General features: G+C 53.5%; 7 protein-coding genes across 7 annotated transcripts; 4 read left to right on the plus strand and 3 right to left on the minus strand.

Moving 5' to 3' along the window:
* Positions 1 to 1048: 1048 nt before the first annotated feature.
* BKA78DRAFT_312506 (uncharacterized protein) lies at positions 1049 to 1448 on the plus strand. Its single transcript, XM_066888309.1, has one exon. The coding sequence runs from the start codon at positions 1219 to 1221 to the stop codon at positions 1438 to 1440; it is 222 nt and encodes a 73-aa protein (XP_066745817.1). The 5' UTR covers positions 1049 to 1218; the 3' UTR covers positions 1441 to 1448.
* A 579-nt stretch (positions 1449 to 2027) lies between these two features.
* BKA78DRAFT_123847 (uncharacterized protein) lies at positions 2028 to 4393 on the minus strand. Its single transcript, XM_066882484.1, has 4 exons — positions 3178 to 4393; positions 2986 to 3106; positions 2756 to 2816; positions 2028 to 2707 (listed from the first exon to the last, which is right to left on the minus strand). The coding sequence occupies exons 1-4, from the start codon at positions 4151 to 4153 to the stop codon at positions 2222 to 2224; spliced, it is 1644 nt and encodes a 547-aa protein (XP_066745818.1). The 5' UTR covers positions 4154 to 4393; the 3' UTR covers positions 2028 to 2221.
* Positions 4394 to 6008: 1615 nt separating this feature from the next.
* On the plus strand, positions 6009 to 7572 carry BKA78DRAFT_331164 (uncharacterized protein; the record flags this gene model as incomplete). The annotated part of the gene is made up of 2 exons (XM_066889854.1): positions 6009 to 6721; positions 6774 to 7572. The coding sequence occupies 2 exons, from the start codon at positions 6009 to 6011 to the stop codon at positions 7570 to 7572; spliced, it is 1512 nt and encodes a 503-aa protein (XP_066745819.1).
* A 102-nt stretch (positions 7573 to 7674) lies between these two features.
* Positions 7675 to 10614, minus strand: BKA78DRAFT_123875 (protein methyltransferase RmtC). The gene is made up of 4 exons (XM_066882485.1): positions 10425 to 10614; positions 9769 to 10372; positions 8040 to 9589; positions 7675 to 7991 (listed from the first exon to the last, which is right to left on the minus strand). Exons 1-4 carry the CDS (start codon positions 10542 to 10544, stop codon positions 7815 to 7817), a joined length of 2451 nt encoding a protein of 816 aa, XP_066745820.1. The 5' UTR covers positions 10545 to 10614; the 3' UTR covers positions 7675 to 7814.
* A 225-nt stretch (positions 10615 to 10839) lies between these two features.
* Positions 10840 to 13165, plus strand: BKA78DRAFT_331165 (pre-mRNA-splicing factor ATP-dependent RNA helicase prp16; the record flags this gene model as incomplete). The annotated part of the gene is made up of 3 exons (XM_066889855.1): positions 10840 to 11126; positions 11177 to 12998; positions 13049 to 13165. The coding sequence occupies 3 exons, from the start codon at positions 10840 to 10842 to the stop codon at positions 13163 to 13165; spliced, it is 2226 nt and encodes a 741-aa protein (XP_066745821.1).
* A 4020-nt stretch (positions 13166 to 17185) lies between these two features.
* On the plus strand, positions 17186 to 20685 carry BKA78DRAFT_281583 (uncharacterized protein; the record flags this gene model as incomplete). The annotated part of the gene is made up of 3 exons (XM_066885634.1): positions 17186 to 17264; positions 17314 to 17836; positions 17925 to 20685. Exons 1-3 carry the CDS (start codon positions 17201 to 17203, stop codon positions 20683 to 20685), a joined length of 3348 nt encoding a protein of 1115 aa, XP_066745822.1. The 5' UTR covers positions 17186 to 17200.
* A 457-nt stretch (positions 20686 to 21142) lies between these two features.
* BKA78DRAFT_352235 (small nuclear ribonucleoprotein SmF) lies at positions 21143 to 21681 on the minus strand (the record flags this gene model as incomplete). Its single annotated transcript, XM_066891317.1, has 4 exons — positions 21143 to 21230; positions 21320 to 21475; positions 21578 to 21618; positions 21676 to 21681. The coding sequence occupies 4 exons, from the start codon at positions 21679 to 21681 to the stop codon at positions 21143 to 21145; spliced, it is 291 nt and encodes a 96-aa protein (XP_066745823.1).
* Positions 21682 to 22744: the final 1063 nt, after the last annotated feature.

The raw sequence follows: 22744 nt of genomic DNA on the forward strand, positions 1-22744 counted from the left end.
TTCCGAGCAACCACTGAGATGACATTATCGCGGATGAAAGACATCCTTTGACCTGACCCACATTGGAGGGACAGACAGGAAGAGAACGGGCCAGTCTCTATCAAAATGGAAGCGAAACAATGTGCAAAAGAGAAGGGATGCATGGAATAATAGGGCGTGAGAAACAACGGTATCCATGTATACTGTCGCGGGCTTCTCTATCCTCCTTGCACTTTTGACTGCTCATCCACCTCGTCGCCATCACCGGCAGGCTTTGGTTGGGCTGTCTCTAAAATCTGCGGTTGTGCTGTCTGCTGCGGTGGAATGACCGGCGCAGTCGTCTGCGGCTGGACCTGGACTGGCCTCGAGCCGGACAGTCGGCAGGCTCCACAAAGATCTTGCTCCTGTCCAGCCTCGTCGAAGAATGTGGCTCTCAGCGCCTCGCTCCCGCATCCAACGCACCAGCGGTCCTCAAGCCGTACCATTTGCGATCCGTATGAGCAATAGACGCACGTGCCCGTCGTCACTGAGATGCGCGATATCGCCCGACAGGTGTTGCATCCAGCGCATCTAAAGAACTTGGGTGCTTTGAGAGTCGCCATGTCTGGCTGGCTCATTTGCGATGCGGGTATGACAGGTACTGAGGCCACTGTGGAGGAAACAGTCTTTTTTGCGGCTTCATCGGCAAGACTAGCATCTTACCTAGTCAGTAAAGCGCATCCGATACGTTAGTCAGGCTGAGGCTCACTGATGGCGGTCAATCCGTTGCTCATGAGCTCGAAGACTTGCCTGAAAAATTTCTTCCTCTTGTCTCGCCGCGTCTCGGGAAGGGTTGCCGGTTGCGAATCCGTCGTGACAACCAGCTCTTGTACCGTCTGCTTCCTTGTCGGCATGCTTTTCTGGTAGGCTGCCTTGAGCTTCGGCTTCACGACTTTGGTCGTTTGTCCTAGTTTCGCGCGGAGTTTTTCTGCGTCGTTGCGTGAGCACTTCTCGTTCCTGCGTTTGAAGGACTTGATGGACCGTTGATTGCAGGTCCCGAGTGAAAGTGTGGTTTCGTCTCCGCGCCTGTCATAGGGTCGTTGGGGCAGGTCGTCGGATGGGATGGGGGCAGATGGATTAGGTAGGAGGACCCCTCCGCATTAGCTCAGGGGAATCGAAGTGAAATAGAAAGCAGCGATGCCGGGTGAGAAAAGGGGCTAGGTGAGATGGAGGCAAGCAGAGTTGTTTTGAGAAGCGTTGATGCGGATTAGACATCGAAGTGAAGGAGAAGTTGAGTGGGTAGCACGCCTGCTGGAAGAGGCAGGTGCAAGTGCGTGGCTTCTTAGTTGGGTAGCCCACTACTCACCTTTCATCAAGTCGGCCAAAGAGCCTTTGTCTCCCTCTTCTGATGTTCTGGCCAGTTGCCTGTTTTTGATTGATCTTTTCTTCTTGATCCTCGCCACAAGCGCAGTTACTTCATAGTAAAAGACATCAAAGGACTGAACAGCATTAATTTGCCGCAAGATGCAGATTCGTGTGCTAGCGCTGAAGAGACCGATGCTGTCCGTCATCGACACCGAGAATGAGAACAGCTTGTTTCCATCAAACTCCAGTTCCAAGTACCCGTAAACCTGAGCCAAATCCACGGCCGTTTAATTACCAACCCGAGAACCCCATCGCTCGTTCCCACTGTCAACTTTCCAGAGACTCCCAGTCGCACACCCAATTGAAAGGGATGACAGCCGCAAGCTTCCACTCAAAAGTACACACCGAGTCCCCGTGGCGAGTATTCCAAGGAGGGGTGACATTTGTAGCAACGCCGCTCCCCCAAGTCTCGAAACCTGGAGCCTCGCCCCCATCGACAAACGGGAGTTGAATAAGCCGAACAATCTCGGCGAACGGATGTTCCAAGTCAGTCGACCTGGTCTCGCTGGATGAGGAAGAGTAACCGCTGGAGTGCGTTGCTTGCGGCGAAGGAGGCACCACTGACGGCGGTCCGCGGACCATGTTCTTCCAAAAGTGACATGGTCCCTCCACCCTTGAGTGGAGGAGGCGAGCCACCTTGTCACCTTTTGCGCACTTTGTCAGTGTGTCGAGACAGATTTGGGCGGCGTCAAGGTACTCGTATGCGGGGTTGTTTGGTCCTTCGTCCTGGGAAAAGCTCTCCGCCACAGCGAACAAGAGAACCGTGCAGGAATTGTATGCTTGCGAGCTTTTCCAACAGTTGCTTAGTGAAAAGTCATTTTCAGCTGTTCTCGAGCACTCACAAGATGAGCCAGCATCTGTCATAGATGCCCTCTTGCTTTCGAATGTCCTTCATGATCCGCGATGCCTCGAGTGCAGCCGAGATGGCTTGCTTGCTGTAGCGACGCCTCAATTCTCGAAATTGCTCGGAATAGGCAGAACCTGCAGATGGCTCGTGGGTCAGAAATCTTCTGCAAAGAAGAATAATGTTGCCTCGGTAAATGAGATGGAGGAAATTGATGGTGGCGCGTGTGTCGAGGTCGAATTGTTCGGAGGGGTCATCGTGGTTTTTGTTGCTGTCGGGGTCGGGGAGGGGGAGCTTGATTGATTCTGGTAGTTCGGCATACCATCGCTCTAGATCACGTATCATCGAATCAACGACTGAAAAACTGTTATACCTGAACGAGCACAGCATTCGCAGCACTTGTGCTCCAAGGATGGCGCAGCGTGCGATCTCGGTTTGAACAAGCTGGGATTGGTCGTCTGTTCTGGCGGCGCTGGTTTGCTTTGATGATTGTGAGCATGGTCTCTGGGACATACGAGGCTGACTGACTTTGAACAAAACATCTGGGTGGCTGATTTGCTCGACACACTCCAAAGTGGTGAGAATCCAGCTTTCTAAAAGTCAGTTGTTTGTACGATAGGGGGGGCCTCGCGTTGAATTTTGCAGGCTGAGAACGGAAACAGAACGACGATGATCATTGAACAAGACCTGGAGCGATTCAACTCTGCTTTGAATGCTCCTCAGGTCGACCAACTTCAGATCACAAGAAGCATTCACACCTTTCAAGAAACAGGAGTGTTTTGAAGACTCTCTTGTGATCGATCCATGTAGATTCTTCCACCTCAATAGGGCGCATCTCGCCGGCGATGTAGTGTTTCTCGGCGAGGCGGATGCCCGTTTCTTCGCTATGATTAGCGGACTAAGCATGTTCTGAGGTGAGCAGATATGCTGTCAAGACTGTTAAGACGGACCGACGTAGTTGATGGCCACTGGGTCCTTCGACATGATGTTCCACATTCCCAAAAGAGCACTGACTCTCATTGCGTTAAGGGGGCTTTCGTAGATAATGTCGTCAAAGTAGAGTCTTGCGAGATTGAAAAAAATGTCGCATGTGTCAGATTCGATACCAGGGATGGTGTACTGGCTTCCAATCGCCGCAATCGAGAAAAGTTCACATAAGGCAACCCTCGATGGTACCATGCCTTGACCATAGACTTGATTGTAATCATCAATGGCTTGTCGAAGAGTGAACACGTGGAAGAGGCTGCCGCTGTATTTGAAAAAGGCAATCACTGCTCTTTTACATTCCTGTGCATCGGGAAGACGCAATTCAGGAATAGGACGCACGGGGGGAAGCTGTTTCGTGTTGTCTGTTGCCAGTGTGAATTCAGCTCCGAGTGTGAATTCAGCTCCAGCCAATCCAAATTCCGCTCCAGCCGTGGCAGGCCTAGAATCCACGTCCATCCTGTCTTGATTTTGGTTTTCGTTAGAGGCCGTGTCGTTAGCAAGCGGCTCTTTCTGTTCGTCAGCAGCCATTGCATCTGCCGGCCGCGAAAGCGACTGATAATTGTCGCCAGCTCGGATTCGTTTGAGTAAGTCTTCTGCCTCGACTGATGACCTGGACCGCAGCATGTCCAAGACCTTTTTCATGCTGGTGACTTCATGCTGTAGCTCTTCATTTCTGGCTTTGAGAGCACCCGTCCTCGTCTCGTTTGGAGGGGTGTCGTAGTGGCATTCAGTGTCCTTGTTGTAGCACTGTTGGCACTGAGGGCGTCGTCCATCGCACTTGGATTTGCGTAGTCGACATGCATCGCAGGCAGCAACCACGAGGGTCCCCTGTCTTGATCTTCGGGCACGCGGTTGCAGTCCTTGGCCCGCGTTGCTGTCCTCCGGTCCTCTGGAAGATCCATGGTTCGGGAGTAATGGCCGATAATGAGTGCTTGACATGGTGGTAACACAAAAAGATCAGAGAATCGGTCGATTGAGAAAACATCGCACCTGCATCCGTGCTACAGGCTTTAAATCGGATCTCGAAGATGGGATGAAATCTAGAAAATCTCGTGTTCAATGGACCCTGAAATGCTTGGTATTGGCGATCCGGGAATCCTTGCCCCAGCCGCGCATCGCGTTGGCATCTTGGACATGGCATACAGGCCGAGGCGGAACTTTCCTCCGGCATTCTTCCTATTCGACAGGTGCACCAGCCTTACTACAGTTTTGTAAGCTTAGGATGAAGGTTCCTTGCCATGGATGCCTGGCTCTTTTTGGCGAACGGCCCGCTGATCGCACGTCTACATCTGGATGGAATATAAAGGAGCTCGAAAGCTTTCGTAAACCGCGCCATTCTGTACCATCTGTCGATGGTGAGGTGTGAACGATTGTCGAGTCTTGGTAGCAGCACCTCCGACTCGCCATGAGCCCAAGCAGCGAAAGTGGCCACATTTTCATTTCCGTGTTGTGAGTTCTGACAAAGAATTAATGTTCAGACTGAAAAATAGAACAGCTCACAAAGCGTTGAGAAGCCGTTGGCCAGAACCTCAACATACGTTCGGCTGGTGTTGACGGAGAGTATCGGAGCCGGCTCCGCATGGAACTGGCTCCGGCGTGGGGCAAAAACCAACAGGTACGGATACGCGGCCTCGATTTCTTGGAGCATTCAACGCGCTCTGGTTTTAAGCTTTTCAAAAGGCTGCTTCAAAGTTTCCCCGGCGCAGATCACTGGTCGAGACTGCAGAGAGCGTTCTGGACAAATGGGAGGCACTCCGGTCTCCCGGTCGCAACCACGTGGTGGCTTCGGAATCGGCATCCGTAAGTGCTGAAGTAGGAAGCCGACCCGTGGATGTATCTGGACCGGCTTTGTCTTTCCACAATCCCTCCTGTCGTATGCTTTCCATGACTCTTCAGTCAATTCGAGGGCTGCTCCAAAAGGCGTGGCGCATAGTAACAGAGTTCTCATGCGCAGTGGAACTGAATATTCCCCCATCTTTGTCTACATTGGGACCGGATGGGTTTGTTGTTTGCCTCCATTTGACCGGACGGGCTCTCCCGGTGTTTTCTGCTTTGTGTGTAACGGATCCTGGACCCGGCCTCGAATAGTCAACCCACTTTATCATGAATGCGAAGAAACGGCGTCAAGCGCGGGAAAATTGAAAAGTTCAATGGCACGCGATCTAGGAAGAATTCATGGTGGATACAACAAGGCGTTGAATGGCAAGTCCGCATCGGACTTCGTATTTCCGCAAATCCGAAAACAGCTCCCTACATGCAAGTGCGGAGCGAGAGAAGGTCGTTAGAAGGAGAGCGAACTCCTAGCTGCAGGAACACTGGGTCTGCTGACGGCATTCCAACCTCTGATGGTGCAGTGCTTTCGCCTGACCGTTGTCATTGCGGCGTCACGCTCCGCCTGATTGTGACCTTGAAGTTCATCTTACGTGGAAGTTGCATCATCGAAGTGTGCACAAGTCCCCAACGTTTCCACTCTTGTAGTGAGATTCGGACGCATCGTGCACCTTTGGCTTGAAGCGTAGTCGGATTTCTGAGTTTCCGAGACTACGAGCCCGTCTTCACCGCCGATAGAACGGCGGCGCAAAGGCACAGTGCCTCGCAGCATCACGCCTGGATCATCAGATAGCTCGATGTAGCGCCCATAGTCCACATAAGCACGGAGACGGAGTTTACGAAGAAGGGGTTGTGTGAAGAAAACTCCGTCCGAAAGGGCGCTGGTACTTAATGACGATAGTGGGAGGTCGCAGTGGGAGGTCGCAGTCGAAGGCCGCGATTCATTCCTTCGTTTTGATACACCATGGCGCGTTCTGCTCTCGTGCCCGCTCTTCTTGCGACTTGTTCGTTTGCTGTCCCTGCATTCGCTAGCTCTGTCCTTTTCGAGCGAGGGACCATCATTACCTTCAACAATGCATCTCAATCCCTTGAAGTGCTGAGAAACGCATCTCTTCTTACCAGCGGCGACAGAATCACTGCGATATTCGAAGACTCGACTGCAAACATCACCATACCACCAGGCACGCAAAGAGTATCTGCCGAGGGCAAAATTATTTCTCCAGGCTTCGTCGACACGCATCGCCACGGATGGCAAACAGCATACAAGACGCTGGGCTCCAACACCACACTCGCGGAATACTTTGACCGCTACGGCGAGTTTACTCAGGCTGGAACCGTCTTCAAGGGCGACGATGTGTATCTCGGTCAGCTGGCTGGCATATACGAGGCCCTCAACTCTGGCGTGACCACGATTCTGGAGCATGCGCATGCGACGTTTTCGAATGAGACGGCCGCGGCATATTTGAATGCTTCCATTGACAGTGGTGTGAGGATGTGGTTCTGTTATGCGTTGCACACCCTGTCCAATGGATTTTCTGTCGCAGATCAGATGGCGAACTACAAGGATTTGATTCGGGATGAGAGGCTTCCCGAAAGCCTGGTCAAGATGGGGTTGGCTTACGATGCTTTTGCTTCCGCCAGCGACGATGAAATTAGATCCGTCTTGGACCTCGCAAAGTGAGTACCAGAAGCATTCGGGACAGAAATAGGGGAATTGACGTTCAGGCAGAAACACCGACGCGGCTGCACTTACGACTCACTATTTGGGTGGACCTTGGTTCGACGCGAATAGCCCATCTCGTCTGAACGAGTTCGCTTTTCTCAACACCAGCATGCCAATCGTCTTCTCCCACGCCAGCTTCATCACCCCCGACGACGCCGTACTTTTGCGCAAGTACAACCACTACATCTCAACGACCCCTGAGTCAGAGATGCACTATGGCCATGGCCACGAGTTCAGCGCATTCATCCAGGACCAGGCGGCAATTGGTGTGGACACGCACTTCACATACTCGACGGACATCATTACGCAAGCCAGAATCTGGTTGCAATCGACTCGCCTCAAGTTGTTCAGCCAAACTATGAAGGACTGGAAAATCCCTCGGAACAATCCCATGTCGGTCAATCAGGCATTCCTTCTAGCCACTCGTTCAGGAGGTCTTGCCCTCCATCGCCCAGACATTGGGGTCTTGCAAGTTGGCGCAAAGGCAGACATTGTAGTGTTTGACGGAAACTCCCCGAATATGCTTGGCTGGGTGGATCCGATCGCTGCGATCATTCTTCATTCTCATGTTGGAGATATCAAGCACGTCCTGATCGATGGAAAGTGGAGAAAGAGAGACGGAGAGTTGGTGCTTGGGCAGAATCGGACAGCTATTGAACAAAGGTTCTTGCAGTCTGCCAGGAGAATCCAGAAGATTTGGGAGACAACGCCGCTCCCGGATTTGGAAGGGGTATACTCAAACGGAATTGTCTATGGGTCAGCAATGACCGTCGACGTTGAGAAGGGAAATGGCACAGGGTACTAAGCCCGAGTTGTGGGTGGTGACACCTGTGTGGTGTATATAAGGAGCCGTTGTCTTCATATTGGCCTCATAATAGTAATGTCGACTTTCGAATTCTGATTTTCTTGCAACGCCGCCGGAACCGTTCCGCGGACATTATCCCCACTTACTCCAGTCGCGTTTGGACCTCGACAAGGATTCACCGTCTCCGGCACGTGGGAACATTTGTACTTGCTCTTTCAATGCTCGATCGCTCAACTTCCCGCTCACATGAGGCAGCCAGCTTTTCGACTTGAGTGCACTTCGGACACAGCGACTCTAAGCTTGCGTCCGCGAACTTCCACGAACGACTCGAGCATCCATTCATACCAGACTTTGCGGTCGTCGGTCTGACGCCACATGCTGACGACGATTTCGGAGTCATCTGGCACGTACATGGGGGTCTGCAAGAACTGTTAGGCCTGTCGTAACAGTGGGGACACTGCACTGACCTTGATAGGGAACCAGATCGGGAACCAACTAATCATGTCTCTGCTCTTGGCGTCCATGGTGACGGGATTGGTGCTCAGCTCCACCTTTTCGCCCTTCGCGTCCTGGCCTTCCTTGGCATAAAGGACACTTTCGAAGTAGCCTGCAATGCCGTGACACACTCCCCTGTTTTTGCATTTGAATGCGGAGCGAGAGCTGCGGATATTGTGCTCATTGGCTCCATCACCACCAGTCGCACCGCCCACTCCGCCGGCCGCAGAACCCCCACGGCGAAGACGTGATTGAGACAGAATGCTGGGCTGTACGGGGTGCACAAATTCCCAGGCTTGCTGAATATTAGGTGTAAGGCCAGAAGCATCAGAGGGGACTGGCGTTGTACCAGTTCCCACAGCTGCGGCGTAAGATCCGCCTGTCGGTGTCGGAGATTTAGGAAGGCTTTGGTCATTGGAGGCGTTTGTTGGAGCGGTCGTTGAAAGAAAGTCAATCGCATGTAGCATGACCACGTGCGGCGTTTCAGGGGCTGTTGAGTCCATGATAGAACGAGTGGTGACGTCTGCATGGAGCTTTGGAGCCGAGGCAGGTGTAAGGTGTGCCGTGTAGCTCTGCGGGATGGAAATTCCATGAGTAGGATTAAGCACATGTTGTACGCCGTCCAGACACTCAGGCGAGAGTTCATTGTCGGCAAAGCTACCGAGAAGCTCTGAGACCATGATGTCAACGTGGCCATTCGTGCCATCTTCGCGGTGCGGACCACGCCAGTACCGCATGTCGGATTTAACAACGGTGACAGCACCGTTCCAAGAGTCTCGGTTGTGGCGTTGGAGCAGAACGTACGCATTCGGGTTCTTCTCGACTGCCCAAGCTTGGATACGGACTCCCGAATTCTTCGAAGCTCGTAATGCGCGAGTGACCAATGGACCACGACCTGCTCCAACGACAGCAACAACAACAGCACCATCGGCAGACGAAGTAGGCTTCTTGAGAGCTGCCCAGTCTTTCAACGCAGCTTCAATCGCCCTCTCGTACCATTCATACTTGATGGGATCCTTTTCGAACACTTCGTAAGTGATGCTTTCAAGGTTGTCCGTAAGAGGTTGAAGAGGCGCTTGTAAGTAGTCTTGATATCCGGCGCCAAATCGTTCAATCTGGGTTTTTGGTGGTTGGTTACGCTGAAGATGACGCAAGTAGCTGAGATGTGGGGTGGGGTCCGCCTGCTTGCTTTTCTGAGGTGGAGCCTTGGCAGCTTCTGCTGGAGTGGGCTCTTGCGTAGGAATTGTCACAGCCTCTTGCGGCAGGAATCCGGTACCCGAAGTCATGACCAACTCCGGATCGTCCACACCAGGGATGGGGCCAACGTCGGTAAGAAGTATCCAAGGCACAGTTCGGAGACGCATGTAACGGAAGAGAAGCATCTGGTGCGCAATGGGGAGGACCCAGTAGCCTTTTTTGTTCTTGACGAAAGACGTCGCGGGGATTGAAATCAAACGCAAGGGTTCTGAGAACCATCGCCGCTGGACGAACGCAGGTGGAAGTTGAGGAGGCAAAGTCAAGGCTATGCACGAGTAATTAGCAGACGAACAGATAGCTCTACCGCCAAAGGGAGGTACAGTACCTGGAGAGATCCTGTGGCGGCTTCGGGAAAAGCAAAAGTAGGCACAAGGGAACGAACAACGCAAAGTGACAAAAAAGGTGCAACGGGAAAAAAGTGAAGTAAATAATTTGTCTTCTTACCTACGGAAACCCTTTGACTGTATTTACAAACGGTTCGAATGACATTCCAAGCATCCCAAGAACCGAAAATGTCGACTTCCCTGTTCTCCTTGGGCTCCGATGTGGAGAGATATTCGTCGCGGACGAATCGAGACAGGTTACCCACGTCGTCATGAGACTCGTCATTAGGGTCATCAATCATTGGGAGCAGAATTTGAATGTTGATGTACTGGCCGATGGTGAGAGCTTCTTGAATCGCCCTGGCGTATCGTGCGATTCCTTGGCCGTGCAAGTCATTATGGTGCAGCTTTGGTCCTTGGATAACGACATTTCCAAACCCGCAAAAGGCGGCGTAAGCTATCTCCAAGGTAAAGACCTGACGTGAAATGTGTGCGATGACAGGATCGGGTGAAGCGAGATCTATCCAAGGACTTGTCAAGGCCAAAAGTTGGGAAATAGAATCGTTTGGCGAGTGAAGGGTATCTGCAGGGCTAAGCGGCGTGATCAGCGGCAGCGGAAGTTCTTTGGTCGGCGAGGCCTGCAGCTCCGCGAAATATGTGGACAAGGCGGTCAAAACACGAGCTTGAAAGTGTGCATTGGTGATTGGAGCGGTCAGCATGTCATACTGCAGGTATCCGTTAGTATGCGCAACTTGGTCGAAGAGGGAGAAGACTGACATTGAGGTCTTGCGCATGGTGGAGCAGCTGCTCCGTCACCGGATGGCTGCGCTTGGTTTCGTGGTGGCCCACATAGAAAATGGGCATGTCATCCATGCTGATTGAGCTTTCTGTGTCCATGCCCGGCAGGACGCGAACCTTTGACGGCCGCGATTGAGGTGAGAACAGGTGGAGTTTGGGCGTCGAGAAGTGTGGGTGGTGTCAGGAATATTTCAGTTTTGCGGGGAATGCAGCTGCGCGACAGCGTCGACGCGCCCGGACCCTCGGGGCCCTAGCCCGCGTCGGCGATCGGCGTTTCGGGGCTGAATAATTTCTGCCGCAGACTGGACCGCCCAAAGGAAGTCTGGCAGTGGCAGCTCGACCTTGCTGTGACCCAGCAACCGTACACATACCCGACCGCCCATCTACCGCTCTCATGGCTGACCGCAGGCCTGAAGGTGAAGAGTCCCGCTTCAAGCGTCAAAAGACATCCGCCGACATGGACCCCAGGGCGAATCCGTACCTCGCCCACATGTACGAGGGCACCAACTCCAATTCAAAGTCCAACGCCGCGCTGGCAAAGTTCAAACGTCACCAAACCACCGCGAGTCTAGCCAAAGAAGCTGAAGATGGCCCCAACAACCTCTTCAGCGGCAGACCTCTGTCGCAAAAATACTTCAACATCTTGAAGGTCCGGCGCGACCTTCCGGTCCATGCCCAGAGGTACGAATCCTGTCGCCACAATTGAAAAGGATTGCGCTGATTTTCTACAGGGAGGAATTCCTTGACATGTACCAGAACAGCCAGATTCTCGTCTTCGTTGGTGAGACTGGTTCCGGAAAAACGACCCAAATTCCGCAGTTCGTGCTTTTCGACGACCTTCCCCAGACCGAGGGCAAGATGGTTGCCTGTACCCAGCCCCGTCGTGTTGCCGCCATGTCCGTCGCCCAGCGTGTCGCAGACGAAATGGATGTTACCCTTGGCGAGGAAGTTGGTTACAGTATTCGATTCGAGGACAAGACATCGTCGAGCACAATTCTCAAATACATGACGGACGGTATGCTTCTGCGCGAGGCCATGGCCGACCATAACCTCACTCGTTACAGCACCATCATCCTCGACGAAGCGCACGAACGCACTCTCGCGACGGATATCTTGATGGGCTTGCTGAAGGAGGTGGTTGGACGGAGGCCAGACTTGAAGCTCATTATCATGTCTGCCACTCTCGACGCCGCCAAGTTCCAAAAGTACTTCAACAACGCCCCTCTGATGGCTGTTCCTGGTCGAACCCACCCTGTCGAGGTTTGGTACGCTCAGGAGGCGCCGATGGACTACTTCCTGGAGGCGTGGAACACGGTTTTGAAGATTCACTATGAGGAGGCTGAGGGAGATATTCTGCTGTTCCTCACGGGTGAGGAAGAGATTGAAAATGCGGCCTCGATACTTCGCGAAAAGGTCAACGACGGCTCTCTCGCAGTCTACCCCCTGTACGGAAGTCTTCCGCCCCACCAACAGCAACGAGTGTTCGAGAAATCGAATGTACGAAAGTGCATCATCTCGACCAACATTGCCGAGACGTCTCTTACCATCGATGGAATCGTCTACGTCGTGGATCCCGGTTTCAGCAAGCAAAAGGTCTACAACCCCAGGATCCGCGTCGAGTCTTTGCTCGTCTCCCCGGTTTCGAAAGCTTCTGCTCAGCAGCGCGCTGGTCGTGCTGGTCGTACCAAGCCTGGAAAGTGCTTCCGTCTGTACACTGAAGAGGCATTCAACAAGGAACTCATCGACCAGACCTACCCCGAAATTCTGCGGTCCAATTTGTCTTCGACTGTGCTTGAGCTGAAGAAGCTCGGCGTAGACGACCTGGTCCACTTTGACCTGATGGACCCCCCAGCACCCGAGACGTTGATGCGTGCTCTGGAGGAGCTGAACTACCTTGCCTGTCTTGATGACGAGGGAGAGCTGACCGCACTTGGCCGCCTTGCTTCGGAGTTCCCTCTGGACCCTGCGCTTGCGGTCATGCTCATTTCATCCCCTGAGTTCTACTGCTCCAACGAGACCCTATCCATCGTCGCCCTCCTCTCTGTTCCTCAGCTCTTCTTCCGGCCATCTGGCAGAGATGCCAGGCAAGCAGCCGACAGAATGAAGGAGCTCTTTGCGCATCCAGATGGCGACCATCTCACGATGCTCAACGTCTACCATGCATTCAAGGGTGATGATGCCTCTCAAAACCCCGCGCAATGGTGCAAGCAGCATTTCTTGTCGTACCGGTCTCTGCAACAGGCCGACAACGTTCGTCTCCAGTTGCGCCGTATTATGGAGCGTAACGAGATTGAGCTCGTGTCGACGCCATTCGAGGACAAGAAATACTACGAGAACATCCGTCGCGCTCTCGTGAGCGGCTTCTTCATGCAGGCAGCCAAGAAGGACGGCACGGGCAAGATGTACATCACGGTCAAGGACGACCAGAGTGCCCTGTTGCACCCGTCGACGGTCCTCCAGCACGACGCCGAATGGGTCATCTACAACGAATTTGCCCTGACGACCAAGAACTACCTCCGCACAGTGACGGCCATCAAGCCGGAATGGTTGCTGGTAAGTTTCCCCCCTGATGATTCTGTTGGTTGACTATTAACACTGCCTAGGAAATTGCACCCACGTACTACGACATCAGCACCTTCAAGAAGGGCGATATCAAGATGGCTCTTCAGCGTGCCGCGGACAAGATGAGGCGGAGACAGGCCACCAAGGGGAAGCGGTAAAAGGTTCCCCGAGACGCATACCACATGCGGCGGCGGCGGCGGTCCATACTCCATCATCCTCAGACCTGTGCACATAGCTAGGTAATCATCGGTCAGCACCGGTTTCATTCTTTCTCTTCTGGCGCTTGGAGGGTGGACAGGTGGGGGAGCTTCTCACATGGGCGCTCAAAATACTGGCTTTTGAGCCAATACACATGAAGATTTTGGAGCACAGAACAGAACGAGCTATAGACTGCTTCTGCCTTTTTGATGGCTGAGGACCATTTGGACGCGGTTCAGCGTCCACAATTCGATTTTCTTGCAAGCGACGATCCGTTAGTCGATCCTCACGTCCGCGTCCCATTGTACCTGAGAGGAAACACCGCTTCAAGGCTCACAGACTCTACAACTCATGAAGGCTTTGATGGCTGACGCTGGTGACACTTGCAAGGCGGCTTTGCTGCCGGGTCATGATAATGACCTAGCTACCACAATGCGGAAGCATCTTAGCCTCTATCTGCTCTCAATGCAATTGCGATGAGCTCAGCCGATGAAAGCGACAGTCAAGATGTCCAATGCGCAGTAGATGGTGGGCAGAGCGAGTAATGGTGCTGTGATTGAAGACAATAATAGCTTGATTCCCTTGCGTTGGTTGATTGGCAATACGCGCAAGCTTATTCGGGTTCCTTGTAGGGTGAATGCTCCAAGTTCTACCTCTAGGAGGGAGACTTGTCCCAGTGGTCCCTATTTCCCTCCAACAGAAGGGAATTAGGGCTCTCTGACCCATCCTTCCACGCTTGTAGCCTGGTCCATTCGGCTCTTTCTTTCCTTTATCCATTCGCAAATGTGGACAAGATTCCAGTTACATGGCGTCTCGTATGCGGTTGAACTCCGCGTAGAACTCGCGGAACGGGGTTTTCTTCTGGCGCAACGAGTAGATCTTCGTCTGCGCATTGCGACGCAGTGACGGTCGCTGTAGATCGGGTCAAGCTCGTCCAGGAGGTCCTCGTACGTCGTATGTGGGAGGTCACGTCCTGTTGCGGGAGAATCCCATCCAGTGAGCCACCCGGCAGTAGTAGGATTGGCCAGTTTTTCCTTCTTTTGTGGGGCTCTGAGGGGGCTTTCTTTGGCAACGAGGTGAACGTAGGCTTTGCAACCGTACAGGCGAATGTGCACGAGGTTAGGCTTGCGGCCGGGCCTGGGGACGCCTCAATCTAGTCAGAAGTTCATGTTCTCTCGTGGCATATCGATTCCACATGCTTTCTTCATGAGATTCTTCCCCTTTGTGCACATCTCATCTGCTAGCAAGATCGCAAGTTCCTCAATTCTCGATTCCCACTCCCCATCCAGGCTCTCAAGCTGAACAGAGACCTCAGCCAAGCTCTTTGTCTGTTCGCAAAGACAACCATGAAGCCACAAGAGCCATACGGCTGGACCAGGCTGTCGTTAAACTTTGCCATTTGTTCGTCATCATTGGACCTGTTCAGCTTACACCAAGCCTTTCCCCTTGATCCACCAATTCTCTCGAGCTTCGTTCGGTGATTCGAAGCAGCATCCTCTGCGTCGAGCCCTGGTAGTATTAGCCCAAGTCAATCAAGGGAAGCGCGGAAAACTTATAAAAAAATACTTGAGCCGCCTCCCAGGTATTACCCCGGAGAGGCAGCAGGGCTCCTCGCCCTCCTCCCAGTCTTACCCAACCTTCCCGGTATGGCCTTGGTACACACCACTACCAAGTGTCCCTCACTCGCCCATGTACGTCTCTCCGCACGCTCGACGACCGTAGAGCCACTGCAGAACCCCAGACTACTGGCCAGCAGACTCGAGTGTGGCAACGACCGCTCCGTCCTACCCTCCCAGGGTCCAGACTAACGGAGACGGAAGACGCGGAGGATTGGATGGAATTGGCCGGCAGCCGCCGTCGGCAGACAAGTCGTAACTTTGAGCCTCACTCGTGAGAGGTCCCGCCTATTGCGTCTGGGATCCGGCCGCAAAACATCGTCCTCCTCCACGAATCCGTACTCATGCTGGAATGGCTGTGGTTGGTCGGCAAGTCGAGACCTTCAAGTATGCAATCGTGTTGCCATCGTCCCGAAAACTGTGGTGAAACCAGGTCGAAAAAGGGCATCGAAATGACAAGGGTCTGCCAAGAACAGCTGTATGACTTTGCGGACTCGAGTTCCGGTGGATCGCTGCGATCGTCAACCCCGACCACGCTCCCTGCACCACGGTCAGCCTCTCAATTGCGCTCGCAGAACCAACCAACGGCATCGCCTCGCTTCGTCCAAACCCCGGTGCAATGCACCAAGAAGGCATCTCTCTGTTGTCGTAGCAGCCATCCCAGAGACAAGTCTTTGTTTCCCCCAATCACCGACCGAGGTCGGCGCCGGGGGCGTTGTTCAGCGGACAAACAACATCCTCAAAAACCGCTGACGTCTCCGCGCGTGTGCGGAGGTGGTGTCGTACCCAGTTGAAGAGCCAGGTCGACGGGCTCGGCGCTCATCAGTGATCCCTCCGCTTACCGTTGGGGTTGATGATTATCACGGCTGGTCGGACGACACCGTGTGGTGACAGTGCAGGTGGCGGGTGCCGTTGCAAAGGCTTGAGACTGTGCTGGCTGGTGTGCTCTCCAGCAACATCGGATGGGTGGAACATCAGGTTCGCTGGCATTTCTGCTTGCGGAGTAGGAGAACTGCTCGGAACTTTCACCGCTGCCGACTTTCCAGAATCATGTCGAGATTTGCTGGCCCCTTGTGCGTATCAAATTCGTCTGCATTTTTTCAGAAATGACAATGCACACCCACATCAGCCACGAGAGAAGGAAACCCCAATAAACCCTTCGGGCACCTGGCGACAGACCTGCAGCTTGTCGCATGGAACAACATGCCTGACTCCCTCTGTTGATTCTTGTAGATGTCATACACGCAGAACGTGATTCATACGACAGGATCTAGGCGTCAATCGATGATGGAGGTGAGGGGCATGCGTTCTGTTGTCAGACTGGGCCGTGTGGCCGTCAAGACTGCGGTCAACCAGGTGCACCAGCGGGGAAAACTGGATATTCCAACCACATGGGTAGACGCGGACAGCACCTAAGCTGCTGGTGAGAATTGAGGCGACCTTCCAGAAGCCCAAGACGAAATCCGATGTTGCAGAATCAGCAGCTCGACAGGCCTTCAAGTTGGGCAGGGTTTGAAGATTCCATCGACGATCCTCGAAAGGCGCCCGGCAGCTCCCACCTGTGCTATCCGTCCAATGTTGCCAGGCACTTCGCCTCGAAGCCGTCCATGTAGACCAGAGTCTGCTGTCCGGATTGATGAATCGACGCGCGTCCCTTTCGAGGATCTTACCAAAACGACGCATGAAACCTCTCCTAGACCACGATTCTCGCTTTGACGCCCTTCCCCGCTACCTTCGTCCCGGCCGAAGCACACGGGCACATCCGGCCGCTGGTCCAGGTGCTAGTCACGAGATCGGCAACTGCGCTGAGGCTCCGTGAGACTGAAAATGACCGATGAAGGTTAGGGTTAAGTTCCGAATCGCATCCTCTCCATAGCAGCACCCGCAGCGGCCAAACCGTAGACACCATGAGACCGTGCTAAGAGGCTCGAGTGAAGGGCCGGTGCCACGAGTACCGATTCCTATGGAGTGTGGTTAAACATCCCTAGCGTGCCGTGAGGCACCTCGGGCGATGAGAGACGGCGCTGTGATGGGAGGGAGCTGCGTAGGATATGTTGACGCGTTTGCGCGAGATGATGGTTGACGAAGAGAGGCGAGTGCCGTGAGGTTCAACAATTGTCAATGTCGTAGAGGACTGGCGCGATGATGCTGGAGTCGATGACCAGGTCGAATGGCTGCGAGTTGGAGAGCGAAGGTCCTGCAAGGTTGTTGGTTGTGGTTTGCAGAACCGGCGGGGCTGGGGAGACGCGAGACGCGTTCCATTTCGGTTAGCGCGTTTTGCGAGAACACGTGGATGACGTAAGAAGCCCTTCGCCTTCACCATCGAAAATATTCCACATCGACGACGAAAACAACAACTTTTGCCAAATCTTGCAAAAAATGGCGGCGCTGAGAGGGGCGCTCGATGCAGCCACACTATTCCTTGCGCCTGCGTGGGAGTCTGGTAACTTCATAAGGCTTTTTGATATCCCGCTTCTGCTAAGTTGAAGCAGGAACCGATGACATTTTGGATCGCATCAATAGCCGCGCAGGTTGCACCTCCAGCGCAGACTGCTCATCCAGCGTGGTTGGAGCTGCTTTAGATCACCTCCTGCGCATTCATGAGGCAGATATCGCCAATGAGAGCCAGGGCAGAACGCACAACACAGAAGGCGAATATGACGGCGACTCGAGGACAACGCTGTATGGCCTGTTGGATCTGGTAGCCATTCGCGGAATCCTTCCAGCACTTGATCCTGGCGTCGGAATGAAGAAGCGGCCCAAGTCTGTGATAAGCGGCCTGACAGAGCCTAACATGCCTGACCGAAGCTTCGCCCAGAACAGGCAATTGTTAACTCAGGTCATTGACAGCTTAAGCGTGATTCTTTCTGATCCTTCAAAGGGTCTTGCTCCACTAGTACGAGAACGAATCTCGACAGACATTGTAGCCGGGGTAGCGCAGCTCGCATTCTCACCGGAATCCGATTTCGACAGCCAGAAAAAGTACAGGATTGTGTTTCAAACACTCACTGATAGGTAGGTACACACTCCTTATATTTTCTACAGTCTTTTCGTTTTTCTTTTTTCGCATTCCTCTGAATGAGCATGAGCTCATCTTTTCCAGTATTCAAACGTCGTCTGCTCTGCCTCTTCTCACATTTCTCGTTCAGCCCGAGACACCTCAATGGCTGAAGCCCCATCTCTCAAATGCACTCTCAACCATACCTCTACGTCGCCATGGCGTTCGCTCGACCATCGACTTTATTGCGTCTTCGTATCCTCAACCTCCCATGCCCGCGAACGAGCGCAATCGCAATGATCACAAAGGGCCGCCATTGCCACTCGAAGCTATTACCCAGGTTTCAAAACTTCTCTCTTCTGTTCCAAACTCCATGGATCCAGAACGCTACTTCAGTGCACTAGCCCCGCAGCTTCTCGACATGCTTGATGGAACAGAAGGACCAGACTTTGTCAAGGCTGCTGCCCTTATCATTGGCAGTGGAATCCTCGGAAAAAGAGCAATCGGTTCCCCGGGAAGCATAGGTTGGAGGTTATTTGCCGAGCCACTGCTGTTCGATATAGCCCCGCCAGCCCGAGCGATTCCAAAGCACGCACAAGGCACTCTTGTTCCAGAGGACCGACTCAAGCGCGCCATGTCTCGTCTCGCGGCGTTGTTATCCTCGCATCCCAATCCGGGCCTCACAGGCCGCCTTTTGGGCAATCTCATGTTGCCTCTGTGGGCACTGCTTGATTATGCGAAATCGAGACCGATTGCACGTTTTTGGGCGGACGCTGCCCGGAAGCTGCTGCTAACATATTTTCGCCTTGGAGCTGGAGCAAACCAACTGGAAAAACTAGCCACCAACTTGCTCTGGAATGGACCAAATGCTTGGGAATACGGACCGGGCAATGAAGGTGGGATCGAAGTCAGGCATAGACAAGCAGTTCTGGAAGAGGAGAGCATCATTGAGAAGATGACGATGATGGAGCAAAGGCTGGAAAGCTTCCAATCCATCCTCACGAGCGACTCGGTCGAGGACCATGACATTGGAGAGCTTTTTGTAAAGTTGACAAAGCGATGGCTGCTCCCTACAAGCATGTCCACAGAGCCGGCGAAGAGACAGAAGCTCGAGGTCGGCGACGAACAAGATCCATTCCAGTCACTGATTATTGCCAAGCTAGTCATGGCAATTCTAGAGAATTTCAAAGAGAAGCTGACGTCCGATCCCGAGAACCTGATTGAGCTGGTGGCGCAGCTCCTGGGTCAGTGGGTCGAGGATGATAGGGCGAAGAGAAAGAGGAGCAACGATCTCAGAAAAGCCAATTACGCGGGATTGTCAAGTATCGTACAAGATGGAAAAGGACAATTAAAGTCCCGGCAACAAGAGGCTGACGAGCCTGCACAAGTCGAAGCAGGAGAAATCGTCCCTGTCGCTTTGAGTCTCCTCAACACGCTCATCTCTGCAGACAACTTCAAACCTACCGTCCAAACATCTGCAACACTCTCAGCAATCCTACCTACGCTGGAACTTCTCCGCAACCCGCCTCCAGGAACTGATCTCCCCGCATCTGTCTCTATGACAGCCTCTAATCTGACATCTCAACTATCTTCACTCCTCAACATACTTTCCGGCCCAAGCAAGTCCGCAGCTACTTCTGCCAGGCCCAGCACCATCTCCGAGCACGACCGCCAAACGCTCAACACCGCTCTGAATGAGCTGACCCAATCCGAGCACGCACCCGTCCGCGCCGCCGCCCTCTCCTCCATTGCATCCCTCGCCGCGTCCCAATCGCCCTTCCCTGACCTTCCAGGTCTGACTCTGTTCCTCCTGCGGACCGCGCTACCCGATCCTGACGACTTTGTCCACCTGCATGCCATCAAGACGCTCGTATCCCTGTCGGCACGCGACCCGCCCCTGATAACACGCCTCCTGACCGACGCCTTTCTCGACCCTAAGGAGGAGGCCGTTGGGGAAGCGGGGCTTGATGGCCGTCTCAAAGTCGGCGAAGCACTGGGCAAAATCATTGGCGAGGTCCGCGACGCTTCTGCTTCCGCCATCGGGGCAAGCGCCATCAGCAACGACGCTGTAATTGTACTGGACCGTATCTCCCATGCCGCGGTGACATTGGCTGGCCGGCGTGGCAAGCGGCCCCGTGATCTGAAGGAGAGGCAGCGGGCCGCGATGGCGGAGCGGCGAAAGCAAAAGGCGGCGGAAAAAGCGTGGGGAGGCGCCGTGCCGGACATACCGGGTATCACCGCTGCAGAGGAGGATGAGGAAGACAACGGCGCTAACGCTGCCGACATTGAAGCCCTCTCGCGCATCGTGACGGGGTGGTCTGAGACGGGCGTATCAGAAGACTTGCGGCTACGCGCGCTAGCGCTTTCTATCCTCTCGACTGCGCTTGAATCTCCGGTCACTTTGAAAATGCTCCTTCGCGGGAAAGAGACACAGAGCGTGGTACTAGAGGCGGTGGACGTGTCTCTGAAGGTGCTGATGCTTGAGCAGGAAGAGCGCCACGCGATTTTGAGACGAGCAGCTCTGGTTGTGCTGTGGAGTCTGATCAAGGGCATTGAAGATAGTGAGGATGGAAGCGAACTCGCAGGCGTGCTGCCATCAGAGATATGGGAGGAGATTGAAGGGGTGGCGAGGTGGGTGCACGACACGGAAGTCGATGTGCTGGCCAAGGGGCACGCAGGGGAGGTTCTGGCGGCTCTCGAGGCACGCAAGACGGGGCAGCTCTTGGGTTCGACCAGCTTGGGTACTGGTATACTTCCGAGAGGGATGACAAGTGAGCTCGGTTTAGGAGAGTTGAAGGGCCTGAGCTTGAATCTGAAGCCTGGGGAGAAGAAGGGCAAAAAGATGGTCATTGAAGAAGTCGAGTAGGATATCCTGGCAACTTCTGCTTGATTAGCTCGAAATCAAAACAGCAATTCAAATGAGCATTTGACCGGCTTTGTCGTCATCAAGTGAACAAGGACTTGCAGTTGTGGTATCTTGATCTTTCGTACTTGTAAACTCCATGCCCATGCCAAGGGTCGCTGTACCGAGCATGTCTCGAAGAAAGCTGAGTTCGCAGCTGCACCGAATGCAGGCAGCGATTTGCCATCCCAAACGCCTTTGCTGATTCGCAGCTTTTGGACAAAGTAAACACCGGTCTCCCTATCTTCTTCCGCATTTCATCTCGACGCATCCAAAATATGTATTCCTCGGTAGCTCGGGCAGCATATTTGGTCCTCTTCATCCCTCGATCTGATCATGGCGGGGTTTGCAGGGCTCGTGTCGAAAGTGCGCCTCTTCCTCTACCCAAGTACTGGGCTCGTGATGTGATCAATCTGAATTATCAACCACTCATCTCTACGTCGGGCTTGCCAGTGAATAACGGCGGGTCGGAGGAGTCCTTTTCGGCGATCCACAGGACGTTGTTGCAGCTATTTGACAACATGTCAGCCAAGGTTCTATAGCCTAGCGCATCACGCAAGGCGGCGTGGTGTAGTAAAGCAGCGGAATTCCCACATACCGGATCAGAACCTGACCAAGCGTGCCGGTGCTCTTGCCGTCAATGTACTCCTCGGTGTTGGCGAGTTGCAGGTTCATGTAGCTGTCGGCGCTGACGAGACCGCCGGTGTACTCAGTGTTCCCCCACTTCAACTTGATGCGGACCTCCTTGCCGACACTATTGATTGATCAGTCATTCAGGTACAACCATGAGTATCCGAGGTGAAGCTGCGGGACTGGAATGGTATGCGAGCAATGGGCGATGCGGGATAGGACGTACAGCGAGACGAGCAGCGGGCGCGGGTTGAGGGGCACGAAAGCCTGAATGGACAATTAGCAAGCTGGAAAACCAAGAAGGGCATGAATGAGGAGACATACGGCCATGGTTGTGGAATGCTATTCTTTTGTGACTAGATGTGCGGTGGTGCAGCGTTAGAACGGCGGACTCGCGATGCCGTCGCGCGCGCCGTTTGGTTTGAGCTCCCGAAATTTAAGCTATGGCGCCGGCTTTGCCTCTTTGGGCTTAGCGCACCGCCCACGATCTGCGCAGCAAGAACCTCCGACCCAAACTTACACACCATACTCCATCTCTTTGCATCTCGTCATGCTGAAAGTGCCGTTGCTTGCCACCTTATCATGCTCTTGACTTGAATTCCTTCAGTCGGTCAAAGTCGCAACTTCTATCGATCCACATCTGAATGATGCATTCTCTTTGAGGCGGGCAAGCCTCATGTGCTTTTGGGTCGACAGTTTCACGGTCCTGCAACGAACTGATGTCAAATGGCACACAGCAAGGCCGAAACGAGGAACGAAAGAATCATGTCATGAAAAGAGCGAGGATAGAGCATTCAAGCTTCTTGGGACCATTGAACTACATTGCATCGAGCTCCTATTAGGTGAAGTTGCGCAGCTTGCGGACAGGCCTCTTCAATCACCACCACGCTCAAGTGATTTGCTTGACTTGCACCGCGGGCTTGGCCAAACGTGTCTTACAAAAATTTCAACATTCCCCTGGTAAGCTGGAGGAAGCGTAGGGGAGATCCGGCGGATGAAGGGAATGCTCGCTCCGGAGAATCCGTCTTGCGGGGGAATCGGAGGCTTGTCTCGCAACAATCAATCTGGATGGCATGCTAAAATTCCCTTTGTCGAGCTTGAACGGCCCTGCAGCCACGGCGACTGGAGGTCTTTGTCTGGCTTCAACGCCACAGTCTCGATTCGTTGTTTCTGTTTTTGGAACACTCTTTGACTTCTTTTGTGGATCTCCCTTTCAGCAGACAATGTCGCTCAGCCCGCGTGTCTACTGTTAGAAGGCTCTGGTTATAAGATCTTTGGTGAGGTACGCTGATCCTTCTGGAAATTTCGAACAGACATTTTTCTTTCTACTTTATCGCTCTCCTTATCCAAATTTTTCTCCTTTTCATTTGAGCCTCAGTGCCTCTCTGTTTGA

This window comes from Phyllosticta capitalensis, assembly GCF_038381095.1.
Source record: "Phyllosticta capitalensis strain CBS 128856 chromosome Unknown BKA78scaffold_4, whole genome shotgun sequence".
In the NCBI taxonomy this organism is placed as follows: domain Eukaryota; kingdom Fungi; phylum Ascomycota; class Dothideomycetes; order Botryosphaeriales; family Phyllostictaceae; genus Phyllosticta; species Phyllosticta capitalensis.

What these genes read in the sequence shown, in the direction of transcription:
- BKA78DRAFT_312506 (XM_066888309.1), top strand. Translation starts at nt 1,219, where the DNA reads ATGCGGATTAGACATCGAAGTGAAGGAGAAGTTGAGTGGGTAGCACGC.
- BKA78DRAFT_123847 (XM_066882484.1), bottom strand. Translation starts at nt 4,153, where the DNA reads ATGTCAAGCACTCATTATCGGCCATTACTCCCGAACCATGGATCTTCC. An exon ending in AGTGGCCATCAACTACGTCG is followed by an intron (nt 3,107 to 3,177) that starts GTCCGTCTTAAC and finishes ATCATAGCGAAG; the next exon opens with AAACGGGCATCCGCCTCGCC. An exon ending in ACCCAGATGTTTTGTTCAAA is followed by an intron (nt 2,708 to 2,755) that starts GTCAGTCAGCCT and finishes CAATCATCAAAG; the next exon opens with CAAACCAGCGCCGCCAGAAC.
- BKA78DRAFT_123875 (XM_066882485.1), bottom strand. Translation starts at nt 10,544, where the DNA reads ATGGACACAGAAAGCTCAATCAGCATGGATGACATGCCCATTTTCTAT. An exon ending in CAGTCAAAGGGTTTCCGTAG is followed by an intron (nt 9,590 to 9,768) that starts GTAAGAAGACAA and finishes ACTCGTGCATAG; the next exon opens with CCTTGACTTTGCCTCCTCAA. An exon ending in CGATCTGGTTCCCTATCAAG is followed by an intron (nt 7,992 to 8,039) that starts GTCAGTGCAGTG and finishes CAGTTCTTGCAG; the next exon opens with ACCCCCATGTACGTGCCAGA.